The 20,497-nt window shown below is 34.1% G+C and overlaps 3 protein-coding genes across 3 annotated transcripts; all 3 read right to left on the bottom strand.

Annotated features, from left to right (window-relative positions):
• Positions 1 to 7,519: 7,519 nt before the first annotated feature.
• On the bottom strand, positions 7,520 to 8,469 carry LOC109078354 (GTPase IMAP family member 4-like; the record flags this gene model as incomplete). Its single annotated transcript, XM_019093648.2, is given in 2 exon segments — positions 7,520 to 7,723; positions 7,726 to 8,469. Coding segments are annotated over 2 exon segments (888 nt in total), but the record flags the coding sequence as incomplete, so codon positions are not given.
• A 2,745-nt stretch (positions 8,470 to 11,214) lies between these two features.
• On the bottom strand, positions 11,215 to 13,367 carry LOC109078358 (GTPase IMAP family member 9-like). Its single transcript, XM_042716590.1, has 4 exons — positions 13,224 to 13,367; positions 12,652 to 12,770; positions 12,499 to 12,559; positions 11,215 to 12,393 (listed from the first exon to the last, which is right to left on the bottom strand). The coding sequence occupies exons 1-4, from the start codon at positions 13,240 to 13,242 to the stop codon at positions 11,648 to 11,650; spliced, it is 945 nt and encodes a 314-aa protein (XP_042572524.1). The 5' UTR covers positions 13,243 to 13,367; the 3' UTR covers positions 11,215 to 11,647.
• A 3,855-nt stretch (positions 13,368 to 17,222) lies between these two features.
• Positions 17,223 to 19,387, bottom strand: zgc:152658 (uncharacterized protein LOC767632 homolog). Its single transcript, XM_019093655.2, has 4 exons — positions 19,322 to 19,387; positions 18,408 to 18,523; positions 18,260 to 18,296; positions 17,223 to 18,070 (listed from the first exon to the last, which is right to left on the bottom strand). The coding sequence occupies exons 1-4, from the start codon at positions 19,338 to 19,340 to the stop codon at positions 17,223 to 17,225; spliced, it is 1,020 nt and encodes a 339-aa protein (XP_018949200.2). The 5' UTR covers positions 19,341 to 19,387.
• Positions 19,388 to 20,497: the final 1,110 nt, after the last annotated feature.

Here is a 20,497-nt window from a genome sequence, read left to right as displayed (position 1 = left end):
ATGATCAGCATCAGAGATGAGCGGTGCTGTTAAAGATGTTTCATGTCTTAATGCTAGAGAAAACATCAATTGAACAAACTAGAAATTGTCACGAGCATCTAAATGCTTCTATAGAAAAGAAATGAAACATTAATGCTGCTGCTGTCTGCTAATATTTTAGGCTACCACTAAGAATTGTTTCCTTATTATGTGTAACATATTCTGATTATCTGATAAATGTAGGTCTTTATTCTTACTATTTACAGTAATTACCCAATAATGTTGGAGATCTGCTGCTGTCTGCTTTGCTCCTCTACAAAAAAATAGCGAAATGTTATGATGCAGTCAAACTTGTACCATATTAATGACAAAAAAATCAGTTTGTAGCTATCGTAATGTTACCACAAACACTCTCAGCAAAATACCCTTACCATAGGCACAGAAAAGACCCTTTTATACTGTAAGAGAAAAAAGGTACCTTAACATTTGCTCTAATCCACTGGTACAAACTATGTACCCTATTAGATGGTACCAATTTGTTCTCATGAGGGGTACCACCCCAGCGACGATGCCATTGTACATATAAAGTGGCAAAAATGTCCTTGACAAATTGAAAAGAATGAGAGCAAAAGAAAGCAATGTTTTTGTTTCCCACAATCAATGATTTAAAAGAAGTTAAACTGTACAAATTAAAATACTGGAAAGAGAATAACGACCGCACACCACAATCTTCGTTTGCAATAAACTTTAATAAACAAAGTTTTTCACATTTAAACAACTTAAATAGAGAATCACTTTATGAATGCATTACTTACTGCAGTGTAAGAACATAACATAACATAACATAACATAACATAACATAACATAACATAACATAACATCATGCTTTATATTGACTAAAAGCTACTGTGAGTGTTCATTGTACGCTTAAAGGATTAGTTCACCCCAAAATGAAAATTTCCTTATAATTTACTCACCCAATGCCATCCAAGATATCCATGTCTTTCTTTCCTCAGTGGGAGAGAAATTATGTTTTTTGAGGAAAACATTTCTGGATTTTTCTTCGCACAATGGAGTTCATTGGTTACCATCATTTTTAAGTCCAAATCAATGCAGTTTCAAAAGTCTTTGAAAGGTCACGCCGGCGCCAGCAGAAGTACCGCCCCACTGTTTACAATGCGACCGTACGTAGGAGGATAGTTCAAATAGTATTGTTTGCTATATATATATACAGTACAGGTCCAAAGTTTGGAAACATTACTATTTTTAATGTTTTTGAAAGAAGTTTCTTCTGCTCATCAAGCCTGCATTTATTTGATCAAAAATACAGAAAAAAAATTTAATATTGTGATATATTATTACAACTTAAAATAATTGTTTTTAAATTTATTATACTTTAAATTATCATTTATTTCTGTGATGCAAAGCTGATTTTTTAGGATCATTATCACATGATCCTTTAGAAATCATTCTAATATGATGATTCATTATCAAAGTTGGAAACAGTTCTGCTGCTTAATATTTTTTCAGAACATGTGATACTTTTTTAGGATACTTTGATGAATAAAAAGTAAAAAAAAAAAAAAAAAACAACAACAAGAAGAAGCTATGTTTTTAAAATGTAAATATTTTGTAATAACAATATACACTACTGGTCAGTAATTTGGGGTCAGTAATTTTTTTTTTCTTTCTTTTTTTTAAATAAAATCAATACTTTTATTCAGCAAGGATGTGTTAAATTGATAAAAAAGTGATAGTAAAGAAAATATATTTATTATAATATATATTATTAGAATTTTTTTTTTTTTTTGAATAAATGCAGTTCTTTTTAACCTTTTATTCATAAAATATATTAGACAGCAGAACTGTTTCCAACCCTGCATGATAAATCAGCGAATGCAGTCCTCCCACCTTCTGGAAGCATGATTTTATCCAGCCTCCAATTAGGCCATCAATTAGCCACCTTGGTACAACCCCAGAGCTCCTCCTGCAAACCAGTAATGAAACAAACCAAAATTCAGCCACAAAATACCATGCTATCACAGGGGAAAGTGGCAGACCCATTTTTTTAGAGCTGGGCCATCACAATTCAAATAGAAAACTATTATTTTAAGTTGTAATAATATTTCACAATATTTCTGTTTTTTCTGTATTTTTGATCAAATAAATGCAGGCTTGATGAGCAGAAGAAACTTCTTTCAAAAACATTAAAAATAGTAATGTTTCCAAACTTTTGACCTGTGTATATATATATATATATATATATATATATATATATATATATATATATATATATAGTATATATAGTGAATATGTGTATAGTATTCAGTGAGTATATGAATAACATTCTGATGAATATGAATAGTTGTTTAAGTAGTATTGCCGGCGCTGGCACTTTATTTCATAATAACTAACTATAAATGTTTAATAAAGTGTGATGTGTGAGATTCTCGTCTTTCTGTTATAAAGCATACTTTATAAATAAAGCATACTGATCAGATATTAATATTTATAGATACAATAGGGTCTGAAAATGTGTTACCCCTCTTTATTTCATGAAGGTGACTAATGCTTAATAAAGTAATTTGTGATGTTTCAGCTCCTCTTCTATTTTTTCTCTTTCACACAAAAGCTGTTTGACATGTACCTACCATTAATTGGCTTAATCATTTCCAAAAAAAAAAAAAAAGAAAATCAATAAGAGCCATACAGTAAGCCTGTTTTTATATGAGCTTTTTGTTACTCATATCAGAAACTGCACTTAATTAAAAATAACACTTACAGGTTCAGATTATTTAAAAACGTTTGAACCCTACCTCAATCATAACTCATCTCGAACTATTCAACTACTCAACTTTTCGATTCTAGGAATACTCTTAGAAGGCAGTAAAACCTCATGAGAATCTCGGTAAAATATAATTTTACATTTTTATACAAATTCTTAGTAATATGCAAACATAAATGTAAAATAAAAATATGGTTTGATCAATAAGTCATGCACTCTTAAAAAGGGATGTGTTAATTTTTAATAAATTTTGTGTTGTTTTGTATTAAATGTGTTAAAAAGGAAAAAAAGAAAAAAATCCAGCACAATATGTTATTTATCAGCCAATCACATTGCTTCGTGCATCACTTCATGAGCCGTTACTCTGCTCAAAAGAAAGTTTCCTCACTTCAATAAACTATATGTGAGTTTGCTGTGGTTTTATTTCATACAATGTTTGATCAAAAATAACACATACTTAACACAAATTGTGTAACTATAACACATTTGTGCGTAAAAAAATTCAACAAACTTTCTGTGTTTGGAGGAATAACTCAATGTCTTATCCTTATCTAGACAGAGGTGTGTTAAGAAACATCACAACACTCATGTTTTTAAGTCAGTTTAATGTAATTAAAGTTGAAATGACTTATACAGCTAAGTTGATTCTATAGGCTACTTAAAATTCACATTGTTTTTTTTTCCTTTTTATTATCTTTTTTTTTTTTTTTTATTTTATTATTTTTTTATTTTAGTGGATAATTTCATGTCTTTTTTTTGATAACCAAAAAAAAAATCTTTACATCACTTGAATGAGTTTGTAGAACATAGGTAATGTGGGTACGATAAGCTTTGGACATATCATTACTGTGGATAAAATAGAAAGGTTAGCGTCTAAGAACATTTGCTGTGGTCACAGTGGACTCCAGATTGGCCCATCTGTCACTTCAAAACCAAGTGTTTGGCAGTGTGGATGGACTACAGATTGGCCCCATCTGTCACTTCAAGTGTTTGGTTACGGGTGACTAAGGTTACATTTTACAGGTGGGAGCTGGCCCATCTGTCACTTCAAAACCAAGTGTTTGGTCACGGGTGACTAAGAAGGGGAGCTTTTTTGCAATTTTTTTGTTTTTTTTATTAATTAATTTTATCATGGCTATTTTGATTTTTAATTGTTTTTTTTGTGGTGTATATTTATGTATAATGTAAATTTCAAATATCCTTTTAGGCTAATCAACAATCAGTAGCTCAATGCGATTTCTTGAAACCTGGCAAAAAGATCAAGCTACCAGCTCCCCTTTGCCTTCCCCCTCTAAATCCAGATGGGTCACCAAAAAAGCTTTTTAAAGCCCTGAAAGTAAGTTATATTTCATATATCTATAACAAATCAACCAGTTGGTCTAATGTAAAAGATTCAGTACTATATATATGGGAGTGTAGGTAAGGTCTTTTCTCCCCTTCTTCTAGGAAGTTGTGCCAGACTGCGCTTTCTTTTCTGTCATGTGTGACAGCAGTGAGACAGACACAGCCTCTGAGTCAGGTAGTCAGGATTTCTCCAGCAGTCAGGGAGAGCAGGGTGCTCAGGGAGAGGAATTCAGTGTGTTCAGCAGCTTAGCTCAGCCCCACAGTGAACATGGTAGTGCTCTGAGCGCACAACATTTTATGATGCCTTCATTAAACTGAACCCAGATCAAGTGGTTGAACTAGAGAGAAACACAAGAAAATAGAGCATAGAACCACTCTGGCATGATGCACGCGAGCTGCGCATAACAGCAAGCACAGCCAGCAAGGGGCCTCAGCGTGAGACAACTGACCCGGTTAAGTTTTTCAATGAACACCTCTACCCAAAGTTCCAGAGCAGTGTGGCCACAAGGTATGGGAAAGAAAGTGAGGGACTTGCAAAGGAGCAGATTAAAGGGAGAGGGGCTGCATAGTGATGGACAGAGGGTTGGTGGTGTGTGCAGGAGACCCACGGCTGGCAGCAGGCCCTGATGGTTTCACTGATAACAAGCTGCTAGAAGTAAAATGCCCCATCACACTCAGTGCTTGCACATCCCTTCATGATGCACTCACTGCAACAAACCAAGACATCAGAGTGAAGGATGGGCAGTACATTTTGAACCCAAAAGGCCCCAGAGGTTATTACAGGCAGGTACAGTTAGGGATGCACTGTCTTGGGCTGAAAACATCCCGTCTTGTTATTTGGACCCCAATACAGCACCTGGAGCTTGATGAGCCTTATGACAAGTTTTTTGTCAATACATATATGCAAAGGCTACTTAGCTTTTACTTTAAACACATGCTGCCAAAAGTTGTGGATGAATTTGTAGAGGGAAGACTGCAGTTGAGTGACAGCTCAGTAGTGCTGATCTAAAATCAGTCTATCAAGAAAAAGGGTGTTTTCTAAAAAAAAAAAAAAAAAAAAAAGGCTCTTTCACTTTTTACATTAAATACATAAATACATTAAAAACAGCAGAAATCGTATTCTACAGTACTTTATTCATCAGTCAATAAATCAGTTAATCAAAAAAAAAAAAAAGTTGTTAGTGTTCATTACTAAATACATAATTTCATTTTTTATTTACCATCCATGTGAAACATTTTGATACAAGTGCAACAATAGAAATATTATAATGCATGTTTTTGACATTTTAAAATATGTAAAAAAAAAAAAAGTGATCTTGAATCAAATTAAGTTGTGGTTCTGTCCTGCTTTATTTTGGTACAAGTGGTTTCCCCAAATTTGAAAGTGCTGCACAAACTATTAATTCACTATTTTAAGACTATTATGCAAGACTGTTATCATTTCTCCGTTTGAACCATACTGACTGGCTGGGTCTTCCGCAGAATTCTGAATGACTTAAATTGCAACTATGGCCCTTTCCACATACAGGGAAACTCGTCATTTTTTTCTATGTCTATTGAGTGTGTAGTCACCTCTAATCCTGTCAAACAATCATTTTTAGTTTTTTTTCCTGTTTGTAGATGCTGGTACATGAAGACGACACATTTGTTGGCAAAATATTTAGGAAGGCTGGATCCTCTATCAGACCATTACATGGTCTTCCTTGTTCGAGAAGGTCAAAAATCCAGACTTTTTTTGTTATAACTTTGTTGCTAGCACGACCACCCCAGACTTTTGATAAAAATATAATAGTTCCTGTTGGACTAATACCAACAAGGAACTTCACAATATTATGTGATTTTTAGTGGGTGTATGTGATTGCCCTTGTTTGCAAATTTATTGAAACCTGTAGTCTTGAAGAGGGTGGGGAGATTTCTTCTGATTTCTTTTCTGGATGGCCACCGGACAAGGCATTGTAATTCTTTAGCCATCACGTCAAGCCATTGTTTTTGTAAATTTTAATTGTTCAATAAAGTAAAAGTGATGAGAAAAAACAAAACTTTAAACCAATTGTTTAGCAAAATGATTTAGGCCTAGCTTGTTAAAAAAGCTTGAAACACAACATGCTGGTGACACCTGCTGGTCACAACTTGTGTAAATGCAACAAATACTCAGGCCAAACATACAGGGAAAAAATCTCAATTTAAAAACAAATGTTCTATTGAGAGTGCAGTCAATTAAATGCAATTAACAATTAATCAAATACCATTAAATATAAAGTGTCTTTATAATATGTACTTATATTAATTTTGTAGGGCTTGTTTTACAGAAGGCTGGAGTCCATAAGAGACTATTACTATTACTCTAAATGCTTTATTAGAAAAAAAAAAAAAAACATCCAAAATTAGGGTAAAATCAAAGACACTGGTCAAAGGTTTTAAAGCTTCATGAAGCAGTGCTTTGAAACAACCCATCACTGATGAACAAGTTTTTGCTAGCATAGGCAAATGTGAATGCAAATCCTAAATGGAAATAACAATTTGCCAATTCAAATCTTAGTTGCCTCTCATTCAAACTGATTTGCTCTTTCACCAAAATCCTTACTGTGATTTAAAGGAGAAGGAGAAAAAGATCATTCATAAATTTTATATATGGTTTTTTTTTTTTTTTTTTTTTTTTGAACACATCCACTGCATGTTTTGATGAAATTGAGCAAATTGTGTGAATGGCCCTCCAGCTGATAATCCATGAGTGAACAATGCCCAAGTATTTGGAGGATTCCTCACCAAAAAAGCATGATTTAACAGCTTTTTTCAGTGAAGTCAGCTGTATCACAACTAAGAAGACATGTTGGACCAGAGTCTATTAGATACAGCGTTTATAATTGACCACTTCCTCTTAGTTAGAAGTCAAACAGACCGATCAGTCAATGATGCTGAATACTTGTGGGAATTTTTTCACACAGGACAGAGGAGGATCAATATCTGGATTTAAAAACTTCTGTCCAAAAACAGTGTTTGTTCGCTTTTCCCCAACCCTGTTTTTTACAAAAGAATCTGGAGATCTTCACTTGGATGTTGTCACTGGCATAATGAATAACAAGAATAACTGTAATTCAGATGACAATCACTCGCTAACATTAATATATTATATATCTATATGCTATATACTATATAATAAATGTATATTATATTCAGAATCAGTGAAATAGGTTCAAATGTGATTTTCCTGCCTACCTGACAACTGAACTAATTCTAAGTATAGGTTTCTGAGTATAATATTAGTTTTATTGTAGTTTTATTTGGTTTTTATTTGGTATCTTTAGAGTTTTGATTCAAATTAAGTGAAAATATAACTTAATGAATATTTTCTGTTAAAAGTTTCATAGACATATAATAGACTTTATCAAGCAAAAAAAAAAAAAAAAAAAAACATAGCACAACATAAAATGTATGAAATATGGTGAAAATATATTAAATATATTTCCACAATTAGCCTAAATTAAAAACTTTCTTCACACAATTGGCCAAAAATTTAAAGATTTGACCAAAAACTGAAGGGCTTCTCTCAGCTTGCTGTCTTGCCTCCTGCTCATGTTTATCCTTCATCTTTTCTTCAGCTTTTTTTTGATTTTTTAAGGTTCTAGTCTTCAAGTTGAGCCCTCAATCTCTCCTGTCTCCTTCTCCTGCTCCTCATTCTCCTTCAGGATACGTTGTTTCTCTTCCTCGATCGCTCTCTCAGCCCTTTCAAGCATCTCACTGGTGTAGTGTTGCCCACCATTCCCTGTGACCATTTTATCAATCTGGTCGAGCAACTGAATGACCTGTTCAGGATTTTGTTCTTTATTGTTGAACACATGGTATCGTCCACTGCATCTTTTGATGAAATTGAGCAGTTTTGGGTTGTCCCGCACAAATGTGTGAATGTTTTTGCCCTCCAGCTGATCTCCATGAGTGAACAGTGCCATGATGTAATTGGAGGATTCCTCACCAAAAACAGCTTGAATGATTCTAACAGCTTCTGCCTCTTCATCTGTGAATCTGCCCAGCTGTATCACAACTAAGAAGACATGTGGACCAGGAGCAGAGAGTGGGATACAGAGTTTAATTCTGTTGACCACTTCCTCTGTAGTTAGGCTGGTGTCAAACAGACCTGGAGAGTCAATGACAGATACTTTTCTGCCATTTATTATTGCATGATTTTTTTCACACTCCCCGGTCACAGAAGAGGATGATATCTCTGATTTAAAAACCTTCTGTCCAAGGATAATGTTGCCTGTTGCGCTTTTCCCCACCCCTGTTTTTCCGACCAAAAGAATCTGGATATCTTCACTTGGATGTTGCACTGTGCATTGAAAAGAATCACAAGTATTACCTGTAATTCAGATGACAATCACTCGCTAATCATTATATAATGTGTATTTATATGTATATATATTTTTACCTGTAATTCAGATATATATATATATACATACACACACACACATAATGTAATCATTATATATATATACATACATATGTGATACATGATGTTGATTATTTTGTTGACTTTTGTTGTTTAAATATCAAACATTTGATCACATTTTTTTCATATAAGCAATTTACTTATACAATATGTCTTTTAAAAAAGCAATTTAAACAAGGAATATTGTCAAATACATACCTGCACCACCATTGCAGCAGTGACACCTATTATGCCAACCACTACCAGTATAATGAAGGAAGATGAAACCCATGATTTTGAGGTTGTTGATAGCGGTCTAGGGTGATTTTTGGTCTCCTCCATAACTTAGAAAGTACAGTAAAATTATTTATAATTTATTATCTACTATTCTTGCATTTAAGTTTTAAAATATGAGTGTGTCCTAGGGTCTCTGAAAGTCCCACTATGGCCCAACACCAGAACATGCCACTGCATTTGTAATATGGATACAGACAGACACAGAGCCTCTTGGTACAATGTGTGAAATAAGTAAAAAAATTAGAAATGTCATCTGCTTCTATCCCCTCCCGTATTACTCATGTGATGTGTTCATAACCTCCTTAAAAAAAAAGTAAACAGCCAACAAACATTTCTGACTTGAAACCAAGGTTTATATATATACATCATTTACATAAAAAGTAAACAGCCAACAAACATTTCTGACTTGAAACCAAGGTTTATATATATACATCATTTACATAGGTTTTTTTTTTTTTTGAAGTGGCTAATAACAACAGAAAAAAGACCTTTTGCCTTTATGTAATTACAATTTTGAAAAATTGGAATTGGAGTTTTTGTTTTTGTAGTGGAATATAACAACAGAAAAAAGACCTTTTGCCTTTCAGAAAATATAATGTTGATGTGGAGCTCATGAGAGTCTGGATGCCTGTTCCGTGCAGTGTTTCTTGTTCCTCTTCCTTATAATGGAGAGTTTCATTTACATGTAGATTTCCCACCCCTTTTTATCTTTTATTTACTCACCCCTCAGGCCATCCAAGATGTAGCCTACTTGTGACTTTTTTGCTTAAGTAGAACAGTAAATAAGATTTTTAGTTGATACTGTAGTCCTTGGTGATTCATAAAATGCAAGTCAGCTCATCTTTTTACATTAACAATGAGGCCATAAAAGATGTTGAAAACTTTTATTTTTTTTAATTTAAAGATGATAGGTATTATGAAAGGTTCTGTAATGTTTACTTCACCATCTTAAGTGTATTGTTGCTGGTGTTGGAGCTGTTGTTTACTCTGTTGTGTGTAGACAAAAACCAGCTTCACAGTCAGTTCAGTGTACTGTTGGAGGAACAGAACCACTGAGTTAGTCGACAAATAACTTGTAGATCAGTTGTCACAGGCAATACGAAAATACAGCACAAAAAACAGTTAAATTGTTACACCTTATTGCAATTTCTTTTGGTTCCTGTTTAATATGCTTTAAAATACATTTATTTTGAGGCAAAGACTGTATCAACATTACTTTTTGCACAGGTGGCCCAGAATCATTCCGCCCAATAGAATCAGTTGTAAATGCTCAATAAGAATTTTTAATTAGAGGGAACATTGAGTTTCAGACGGTTCAGTCCAATTTGGTGAACTGATTAATGTTGTAGATAATGTTCAAACGTTTGTTTAATGGACCAGACATCAGTTTTAAATTGAAATGAATTTATTGTATTTTTGTGTTTTTTTGTTTGCTTGTTTTTTTTTTTTTATTATTAAGTAAGGCAATGAATTGAATTTTATTTTTTGAATAGGACCACGACTTTTGCTAAAACTCTTCTTAACTGTTCTACTCGGACCACGACTTTTGCTAAAACTCTTCTTAACTGTTCTACTCAAGAAAAAGTCACATACATCTGGGGTGGCCTAAGGATGAGTAAATTAACAGCATTGTTCTGGATTTTGTTCTTTATTGTTAAACATGTGATATTTTCCACTACACATGTTTTTATGAAACTAAGCCGTTTTGTCCCGCAGTTGTGGAGGATTCCTCACCAAAAATTATTTGGATGATCCTAACAGCATATGCACGCCAAAGTCCATTTTTGCGTATCAATACCACAAGTTTTTGTTTTTATTTGGCATACTATTTACACGCATTTTCATGAGACCGTCTGCATTGTATTTTTTATATAGTCAGAGGAAAGTGTTGCATTTTTTCCCACCCTTCATTTTCCAACCAAAAGAATCAAGGGCTTCACTTGGATGTTGCACTGTGCATTAAAAAGAACTATATTACACACTCTCAGGAAAAAAAAGGTACAAAACCGGTCATTAGGGGGGTACCTTTTAAAATGGTACACTTTTGTACTTTCTTTACCTCTAAATGGTGCATATTAGTACCTTAAGGGTCCATATTAATACATAAAGTGAAAACATTAGTACCTATTACATATTAGTACCTTTTGAAAGGGCACTGCCCCAGTGACAGCTTTTGTACCATTTTTTTGAAAGTACAATGTATTTTAAATTATAATCTCTCTTTAAATGTATACATAAAAAATTAAATCATAGTTCAACATTTAGAAGAATGATAAGGAAAAGTATATAATTTACACTTGTACAGCAGTTGTAGTCAGAAATTATATAGTCAATGGAAATTCAAGTGAAAAGCTAACTATTCTTTAGTTTAAACGAAGGCCAAAAATTGTGTTTCTAGATGTGCTTTTATTGTGACTTGCACAAAACAAAGATGCTTGTTATGTGGAGTTTTCCAACCTTCAAATATACACTTCTGCTTCATATATTGTACAAACAAGTTTGTACTACAAAGAGACACATTTATCAGACATTTCATGTTCACCTTTTCACATTATTAAACTTTCTTATGTCCCATTGACCAGAAGGTAAACATGTGCTTTAATTCTACTTATTAATGATTTGACTATTTAACTTCAAACATAAACTCTTCATCTTGAGATTTGAAATGCCTTCTGCAGTTAATTTAGTTTTTCAGTAGCAACACATGGGTCACATCAGAAGGTAATCAATATAAGAATTTGCTTAATGCTTTCATCAAAGAACTGACCCCTTGGATTAAGAATGAAAGATCATTCTGAGCTTGGTATCTTGCCAGCTGGTCATTTATTATTGTTTAACTTTTGTAATGCTTTTTCATAGGCCTCATCTTCAAGTTCAGTCCTCAGAGCATCTATCTCTCTCTGTCTCTGTTCCTCTCTCTCCTTCAGGATACGTTGTTTCTCTTTCTCAATCGCTCTCTCAGCCCTTTCAAGCATCTCACTGGTGTAGTATCGCCCACCATTCCCTGTGACCATTTTATCAATCTGGTCGAGCAACTGAATGACCTGTTCAGGATTTTGTTCTTTATTGTTGAACACATGGTATCGTCCACTGCATGTTTTGATGAAATTGAGCAGTTTTGGGTTGTCCCGCACAAATGTGTGAATGTTTTTGCCCTCCAGTCGATCTCCATGAGTGAACAGTACCATGATGTAATTGGAGGATTCCTCACCAAAAACAGCTTGAATGATTCTAACAGCTTCTGCCTCTTCATCTGTGAATCTGCCCAGCTTTATCACAACTAAGAAGACATGTGGACCAGGAGCAGAGAGTGGGATACAGAGTTTAATTCTGTTGACCACTTCCTCTGTTGTTAGGCTGGTGTCAAACAAACCTGGAGAGTCAATGACAGAAACTTTTCTGCTATTTATTATTGCATTATTTTTTTTACATTGTCCAGTCACAGAGGAGGATGATATCTCTGATTTAAAAACCTTCTGTCCCAGGATAGTGTTGCCTGTTGTGCTTTTCCCCACCCCTGTTTTTCCAACCAAAAGAATCCGGAGCGGCTCGCCTGGATGATGCACTGAAAATTAATGAAAACTCTTGTTTTCATATACATAAACACTTTAAAGCAGCGTAAAATATAAGGCAGCAACATATATAGATGGATAATAAATCAATATTTTACCTGTATCATCCAAATCCTGTTTTTGTTGCTTGAGATACATTCTATGACCACTCGTGATCCACTTATACAGTACATGTCAAAAGATAATCAGCTTAGAATGAAAACAGGACAAAGTATGAGTGCATACACTATTTTAAGCACATGTAAGCATACCTGAATTCCTATTGAAATCCCTGCAACAACTATACAAAGTATCAGTAGTATTCTAGAGAAAGATGAGTTCCAAGACTTTGAGGTCATTGTTGATGGTCTTAGAGAAATGTCCTGCACAGCTATAAAGGCATGTAAAAATAGATAATTAGATAGATACGATATAGATAGATGAACAAGGCCATTTCATGTCACAAATTTGAAGCTGAATGCACTTTTTATGCTAGTTTGCTAATCCCAATTTATATTGTATGAATTGTACACCAACTCTTTTTGCTACTGCTTTAAATCAAGCTTTATCTTTAGCTACTCTTTTTAACGTCCATACCTTCCCCTACACTAAACCTACCCGTCCATACTTACCCTTACCTTTAAACCAATGCACATATATTTTGGTAGCACAATCTGATAGGTAGCATGTTTCGTCGGTACATCGCTTCTCGATCACACAAAACACTGGACTTTTATTAAATAACTACTTTAATCCACAGGCATTCTTTTAGTGCAAATATAAGTTAGTATAAACCATTCTCACTAATGGATAAAAAAAAAACATAATTTAAGCTACTACTCACTTTTAAATGAAGAGCACATTGTGCATATAGTTAGACGTGAACTAGGTTTCGTTTTACTTTCCTATCCATGAGAACTACTAGGCATTGCTTCACAGGAAGGGTTGTCTGGTGTAGACTTCCATCTATAGGAGACAAGAAGCCACTGCATGATAATAAGATTTATCAATCAGTAAAGCAGCACGTCGCCCATTAGAAATGGATTAACCATAAACAGATTATTTTCCTCATAAATGTTTTACACAAAAATGTATTAATAGTAGTTCATATTTTAAAAAAATATTGAAAATGTATGAAATGTTGAAATTCATATGAAATGTAGAGTCATCATATAGAAACATCACATACATTCTAATGGTTTACAAAAAGGCTACCATTACAAACATTACAAGCGATGTTCTGCTCCACTAAGTAAGGTATATGTCAAGTGAATTAAAAATGTCAAAAAGCTCTCTCAGTTGCATTGACTTGACATGGAATTCAGCCACATTTTTGGTTCGATCCTTCATAGTGCATTTTTAAACATTTACTATGTAAGCAGTAGCAAACAAGTGAACAATTTTGGACATATGCAAATTATGGGTGTGTATGTTAGGCTATTGTTTTGTATTTTACATATACAGAATGCCACGTGGTGAAGCTCTTATGCAACATTTTCTTTGCAACTTATTTCTGGTTTCTCTGCATGTGACGTCAGAGTGTCACAAGACACTGGAGAGTACATTTGAGCATGATATAGGCAGATAACTTCATGAAATGACAGATATGTAGCCCAGTTAAAAAATGCCTTTAAATGTCCATGTGACAGCAAAAGTTAGAATATTGAATATTTTTCCAGCTTGCTATCATGCCTGCTGTTCATATTCATTGCACAGTTTTCTTTTGCATTTTCAGAAGCTTCTCCATCAAATGTAGTCCTCAGAGCTTTTTTTCTTCTGTCTCTGCTCCTCTTTCTCTTTCAGGAAGTGCAATTTTTCCACATGAGTCGCTTACTTGATGTTAAAAATCTCATTGGTGTAATGTTGCCCACCATTCAGTGACTATTTTATCAATCTGTTCAAACAACTGAATGACCTGTTCAGGATTTTGTTCTTCATTATTAAACACATGGAATCTTCCACTGCGAGTTTTGATGAAACTGAGCAGTTTGGGGCTGTTACGCACAAATGTGTGAATGTTTTGTCCTCCAGATGATCTATGAGCGAACATGAGTGAACAGTGCCATTGTGTGGAGGATTCCTCACCAAAATATATTTGTAATAATTCTAACTGCATGTTCGTCTGTATATCTGCCCAATTGAATTACAACTAAGAAGACGTGGACCAGGAGCAGAAAGAGGAACACAGCATTTAATCATGTCAATGACTTCATCTACAGTTAGGCTGGTGTCAAAAACAGACCTGGAGAGTCAAGGACGAATACTTTTCTGCCTTTTATTTGTTGCAGGTTGGTGTAAAGTTAGGATGTTGTGAGTAAAGGACGTGTAGTTTTATGGATTAATATAACAAACATACTGATGATAAAACAGATGTCATACCCAAGGCCAGCTCTGCCTTTGGCAGACTCCACTCATCAGTGTGGGAACAAAAAGGGATCAGCTTGACCACCAAGCTGAAAGTCTACAGAGCAGTTGTTCTGTCTGCCCTCCTTTATGCTTCTGATATTTGTTGCGTCTACCAGCAACATGCCAAGAAGCTGAATCACTTCCACCTCAGCTGGTGGTAGGATAAAGCCTCCAAAACAGAAATACTTGAGAGGACAAACAAGCCTAGAATCTTTACAATGCTGCAAAAATCTCAGCTCCACTAGGCCGGACACATTGTTATAATGTCCAACAAATGCCTAACAAAACACATCCTGTATGGAGAGCTGAGAACGGGTGTACGCTCTCAAGGCAGACAGAAAAAGAGTTTTAAAGACACTTTAAAAGCCACAATAAAGCACTTTGGCACTGAACCCTTTTCATGAGAAGACCTTGCTCTAGAACGTTCAGCCTTGCACCCTTCTGTAACAAATGGTTCCTCGCCCTCAGAGCAGCTGCACACTAAAAAATAGAGCTGCATGCAAATTCAGAGCAATCAGCAATCAAATGAAAGAGAGCACCCCAGATCATTTGATGTGCCCATTCCATCAGAGATATTTCCAGGCTCAGATTGGCTACACCAGCCATGTGCAAACCCATGTTACCCTTTCCTAGATGACACTGGATGAAGTTGGTCATCTAGAAGGACGAACACACTTTGATGTTGTATAATGAGGCTTGAATGCATATTGTATGCATGGCAAGCTGTTGTCTCATTTGCAAAGTTTTATTTGTGTAAATGTAATTTATTATAATTTGGACCTTGCAGCTTACAGTTACTATGAAAGGCTGGTGACCCAGTACCTCACAAAACCATTGTAGAGGACAGCAGTCAAACAGGGTGGCAACTCCCTTCCACATTTGTGGAGAACAGAAAAGCTAATTGGCCTTCCCATTTTCAGGACCTTCTGTATAGACTTCAGAACATTCACCTTTAAAGGGGTCATATGATGCGATTTAAATTTTTCCTTTCTCTTTGGAGTGTTACAAGCTCTTGGTGCATGAAGAAGATCTGTAAAGTTGCAAAGACTAAAGACTCAAATCCAAAAAGATATTCTTTAACAAAGTTAAGACTCTGCCACACCCCCTAAAATGGCTCATTCAAACAGGCTCCCACATATCTTTGTCACTATGTGGACATATTTGCGTAATGCCGCCCAAATGTTCATGCAAATAATGAAGGCGTGGTTTCAGTGACCGCAGTTAGTGTTGAAGTAGCCATGTCAGGGAGATGCTGTGTGTATCTAGGCGAAAGCAAAAGCACTTTATTTTGGCCTTCCAAAAGTAGATGCGTTTAGGAATCTTTAAGATTACTATTTTTTGCATTTAATGGACGACCGTTTCGTGAACCTAGGAGAGGTGATGTAACATAACAGGAATTCAGCAATCCACAGTACTTCGTGTTTAAGACTGTTTAAATAGAAATGTGGTGCTTAATTATAATTTTACCAAACATCTTTCCAGAGACATTGGAATTAAATAGTAAGAAGACAGAGTCATCTCACATTCTCACACTCAGATTAAGTGACATGTGATCAAAACTCGCAATATTAATTTTTGTGTAACCTGTGAAAACTACTACATCAGTGGTACCTGCCAATTATTACATCATTGATGCCCAATTTCCATTAGGCCCATCCATTATCCATCCTATGAATCATAATCATACATTTACGGCACTTATTTGCGGAATTCAAATCTACAAATAGCCTCCAAATAGTAAAGGATGCCTATTATTTCAAAACATTAGGCCCATCCATTATCCATCCTATGAATCTGTTTACACTAAACCTAAGATAACATAATACACTCTCTGTGATGTAATTTGTTTTTTCTTCCTTTCAGTAAGTGTTGATAACTTTGAGTTCTGTTTTTATAACCTTTTTACGAAAAAGTTCAGTCCCCTTTGATGTGAAGCTCATAAAAGTCTACATCCCTCTTATGTGAAAAGTTTGATTCAAATCTACAAATAGCCTCCAAATAGTAAAGGATGCCTATTATTTCAAAACATTATGTCAAATAATATTTTTAATATTTCTTGCGTTTTCATGATTCATTGCAAAACTTTATACAGTAAAGCAAAACAAGCATGTGAGGTCACAAGGCATACATACAGTAGGATCTCACACACACACAAAAATCTCAAAAACAACTTATATAGAACACAAAAATGAAAGCAGTCCTTCATTTATATAGAGCTTACAATACAGACACATTTCTCAGACTAACTTGCACCTTCATATACCCACCTTCAAATTATTAAATGTTCAGATTTCATATTCACCAGAATATACAGTGTAAACATGCTTTGTTTTTATTTATTAATAACTCTTTGTAAAGTAAATCAATAAAAAAAAATCTATAAATCATGATTTTTTTCATGATTTTTTCATTTTTTTCTTTTCCATAGGGTTAATTTTCATTTAGGTTTAGGTAAGAATTTGCTTAATGCTTTAATCAAAGAACTGACCAAGTGGAACAAGTATGGAAAGTCAATCTCTGCTTTGATTCTTGCCTCCTCTTCATATTTATTGTTTAACTTTACTAATGCTTTTTCATAGGCCTCATCCTGAAGTTGAGCCCTCAGAGCTTCTATCTCCCTCCTTCTCTGCTCCTCATTCTCCTTCAGGATTCGTTGTTTCTCTTTCTCAATTTCTCTTTCTACCCTTTCAAGCATCTCACTGGTGTAGTATTGCCCACCATTCCCTGTGACCATTTTATCAATCTGGTCGAGCAACTGAATGACCTGTTCAGGATTTTGTTCTTTATTGTTGAACACATGGTATCGTCCACTGCATGTTTTGATGAAATTAAGCAGTTTTGGGTTGCCCCGCACAAAAGTGTGAATGTTTTTGCCCTCCAGTCGATCTCCATGAGTGAACAGTGCCATGATGTAATTGGAGGATTCCTCACCAAAAACAGCTTGAATGATTCTAACAGCTTCTGCCTCTTCATCTGTGAATCTGCCCAGCTTTATCACAACTAAGAAGACATGTGGACCAGGAGCAGAGAGTGGGATACAGAGTTTAATTCTGTTGACCACTTCCTCTGTTGTTAGGCTGGTGTCAAACAGACCTGGAGAGTCAATGACAGATACTTTTCTGCCATTTATTATTGCATGATATTTTTCACACTCCCCGGTCACAGAAGAGGATGATATCTCTGATTTGAAAACCTTTTTTCCCAGGATTTTGTTGCCTGTTGCACTTTTTCCCACCCCTGTTTTTCCAACCAAAAGAATCCGGAGTGGATCATCTGGAAGATGCACTGAACATTAACAAGAATTCTATCATTTTTTTTCAAACTCTTGGTTATATAATTATCTTAACAAACATCTATTTAAAATAATAATGAAATATACCTATATTAATCTATTGTAATACTATACCATTCACCACCATTCCACCTTTGTGTTGTAAAATTTATATATAAAAAGATGACAAATAAATAACTTACCTACATCAATCAGATCTGGTTTTTGTTGGTTGGAGATCTAGAAAAGATTTATATAATTTTACAAATTTTATCACATTTGGGAGCTTTTACTGTTAAAAAGATAATCAGCTTAGAGTGGGAAAATGACAAAATACACACTCAAGCATACCTGAATCCCTAATGCAATAGCAGTGAAAACCATACAAAGTATTAGTTCTGGGGAGAAAAATGCATCACAAGACTTCGAGGTCGTTGTTGATGGTCCAGGAGAAGTGTTCCGCACAGCTAAAAAGAAAGTCATGGTATATATATATATATATATATATATATATAAATATATATATATATATATGTGTGTGTGTGTGTGTATATATATATATATATATATATATATATATTAGATATATTATATATATGTGTGTATATATATATATATATATATATATATATATATATATATATATATATATATATATATGTGTGTATAATGTTTTATATATATATATATATATATATATATATATGTGTGTGTGTATATATATATATATATATATATATATATATATATATATATATATATATATAAAACACATTTATTTATGTATGTATGTATGCATGTATTTATTCATTTATTTAATATTTTGATTGATGCAGTGAAGGGGAGACAGAAAATTATTGTGGAGACATACTGCTGTGAAGTCTCCTTTTATGAGGCAAAATTTGTTTTAGCAAACAAAAACAACACAAACATTTCCATTTCCCCAGCTGTTATTACTGGAATATTTCCATTTTTCTATTTAATACATATCCCATATAGCCTTTGAGCCCATGAACAATGCCATTTCATGTCATAGTTTTAAGCTAAGTACACCTTACAGTTTTTATGATTTCTAATTTATCACACCAACTGTGTTTGGTACTGCTACTGCTTTAAATCAAGCTTCAACTGTCTATAAACGATTGCTGTCTCATTAAAACCACTCAAAATGTTGTAAATTGTTTTTTATGAAATAGCTACTATCAGCAGATTTCTTCTTTTCAATGCAAACAGTTGATATAAACCATTTTAAAGTTACAACTCACGTTTAAATGAAGAGCACATCGTGCATGTACAGATGTAAACTGGGTTTCGTTTTTTTTTGTTTTCTATAGTTTGTTTTGTTTGTTAGTATTAATTAATTTAGTTTTTCTTGAGTGACGAAGAGTTGTCTGGTGTAGACTACCATCTACAGGAGACAAGACTCCACTGCATGATAATAAGACAGTTGATTTATCAGTCAAGCAGTTGTTGCCTGTTTAGTTAATATAGGTGCATTGATATTTTTCCTAACAAAAAGTTTCACACAAAAATAAATTAGTAGTTTTTCAAATGTAACAACAACAATTATGAATTGGTTTTTTTCCTAACAAAAAGTTTATATTATTATTGGGAAAATAGTTGAAATTATACCACATTATATATATATAGCACACTGAGACAGACTCAATCCAGAAGAACTGTGCCAACATCTCCAAGATGCTTCAAAAGACCTACCTGCAAAGCTACATGAAAAAGTAGCTCTCCAGGAGCAGGGTTGGAGATCCCTATGTTAATTTAATTTAGTTAAAAGAAGTTAATTGATAAAGAAAATATATTTATAACATTATTTTTTGACACCATCCTGAGTTTACAGCATTTTTACACAAGTGCCTAAAACTTTTAGCAGTACTGTAGCTTTGCAGGAAGGTTTCTTGAAGCATCTTGAAGAAGTTGCCACAGTTCTTCTGGATTTAGTCTCAGTTTGTTGTTTCTTTGTTGTCATATTTCAGGTGTCTGGTCACTTTTGACCATGAAGACCATGAGTGTGACTCTCAAATGAGGAGCGCACAAAGGTTAAAGTCTGCGTCTGAGACCATAACAATCAATATATATATAAATTTGAAAAAGCAGGAAAAAATAAATGATTAATCTAAAATAAATGATGATCAAAAATAAATAAAGGCATGGTTTCCGAGTTTTATTGTGGTTTTCATGTAATCAAAAGCTAAATACTGTTATTATTAATATACCGATTTGACGTTTACACTTTTTGGGCATTCTTGTATTATTTCATTAAGTTACTATCATAAAAAAAAGTAAGATACTGCGATTCTCTTTGCAAATGTGCTGTGAGAGTCTCCTACTAAGCCATATTCCTCAATTTACCGTACATGTGGAACGACGCTGGTTATTTGTGTTTCTCAGAACATCTTCTGTAGGTCAGTGGAAACAGGCACATA

Source organism: Cyprinus carpio, chromosome B1 (assembly GCF_018340385.1).
Source record: "Cyprinus carpio isolate SPL01 chromosome B1, ASM1834038v1, whole genome shotgun sequence".
NCBI lineage: Eukaryota > Metazoa > Chordata > Actinopteri > Cypriniformes > Cyprinidae > Cyprinus > Cyprinus carpio.
The sequence above is the reverse complement of the archived record's forward strand: the minus strand, read 5'-3'. Positions and strand labels throughout refer to the sequence as shown.

What these genes read in the sequence shown, in the direction of transcription:
- LOC109078358 (XM_042716590.1), bottom strand. An exon ending in GGATTTCAATAGGAATTCAG is followed by an intron (nt 12,560 to 12,651) that starts GTATGCTTACAT and finishes GTACTGTATAAG; the next exon opens with TGGATCACGAGTGGTCATAG. An exon ending in ACAGGATTTGGATGATACAG is followed by an intron (nt 12,394 to 12,498) that starts GTAAAATATTGA and finishes ATTAATTTTCAG; the next exon opens with TGCATCATCCAGGCGAGCCG.
- zgc:152658 (XM_019093655.2), bottom strand. An exon ending in CTATTGCATTAGGGATTCAG is followed by an intron (nt 18,297 to 18,407) that starts GTATGCTTGAGT and finishes AATCTTTTCTAG; the next exon opens with ATCTCCAACCAACAAAAACC. An exon ending in ACCAGATCTGATTGATGTAG is followed by an intron (nt 18,071 to 18,259) that starts GTAAGTTATTTA and finishes GTTAATGTTCAG; the next exon opens with TGCATCTTCCAGATGATCCA.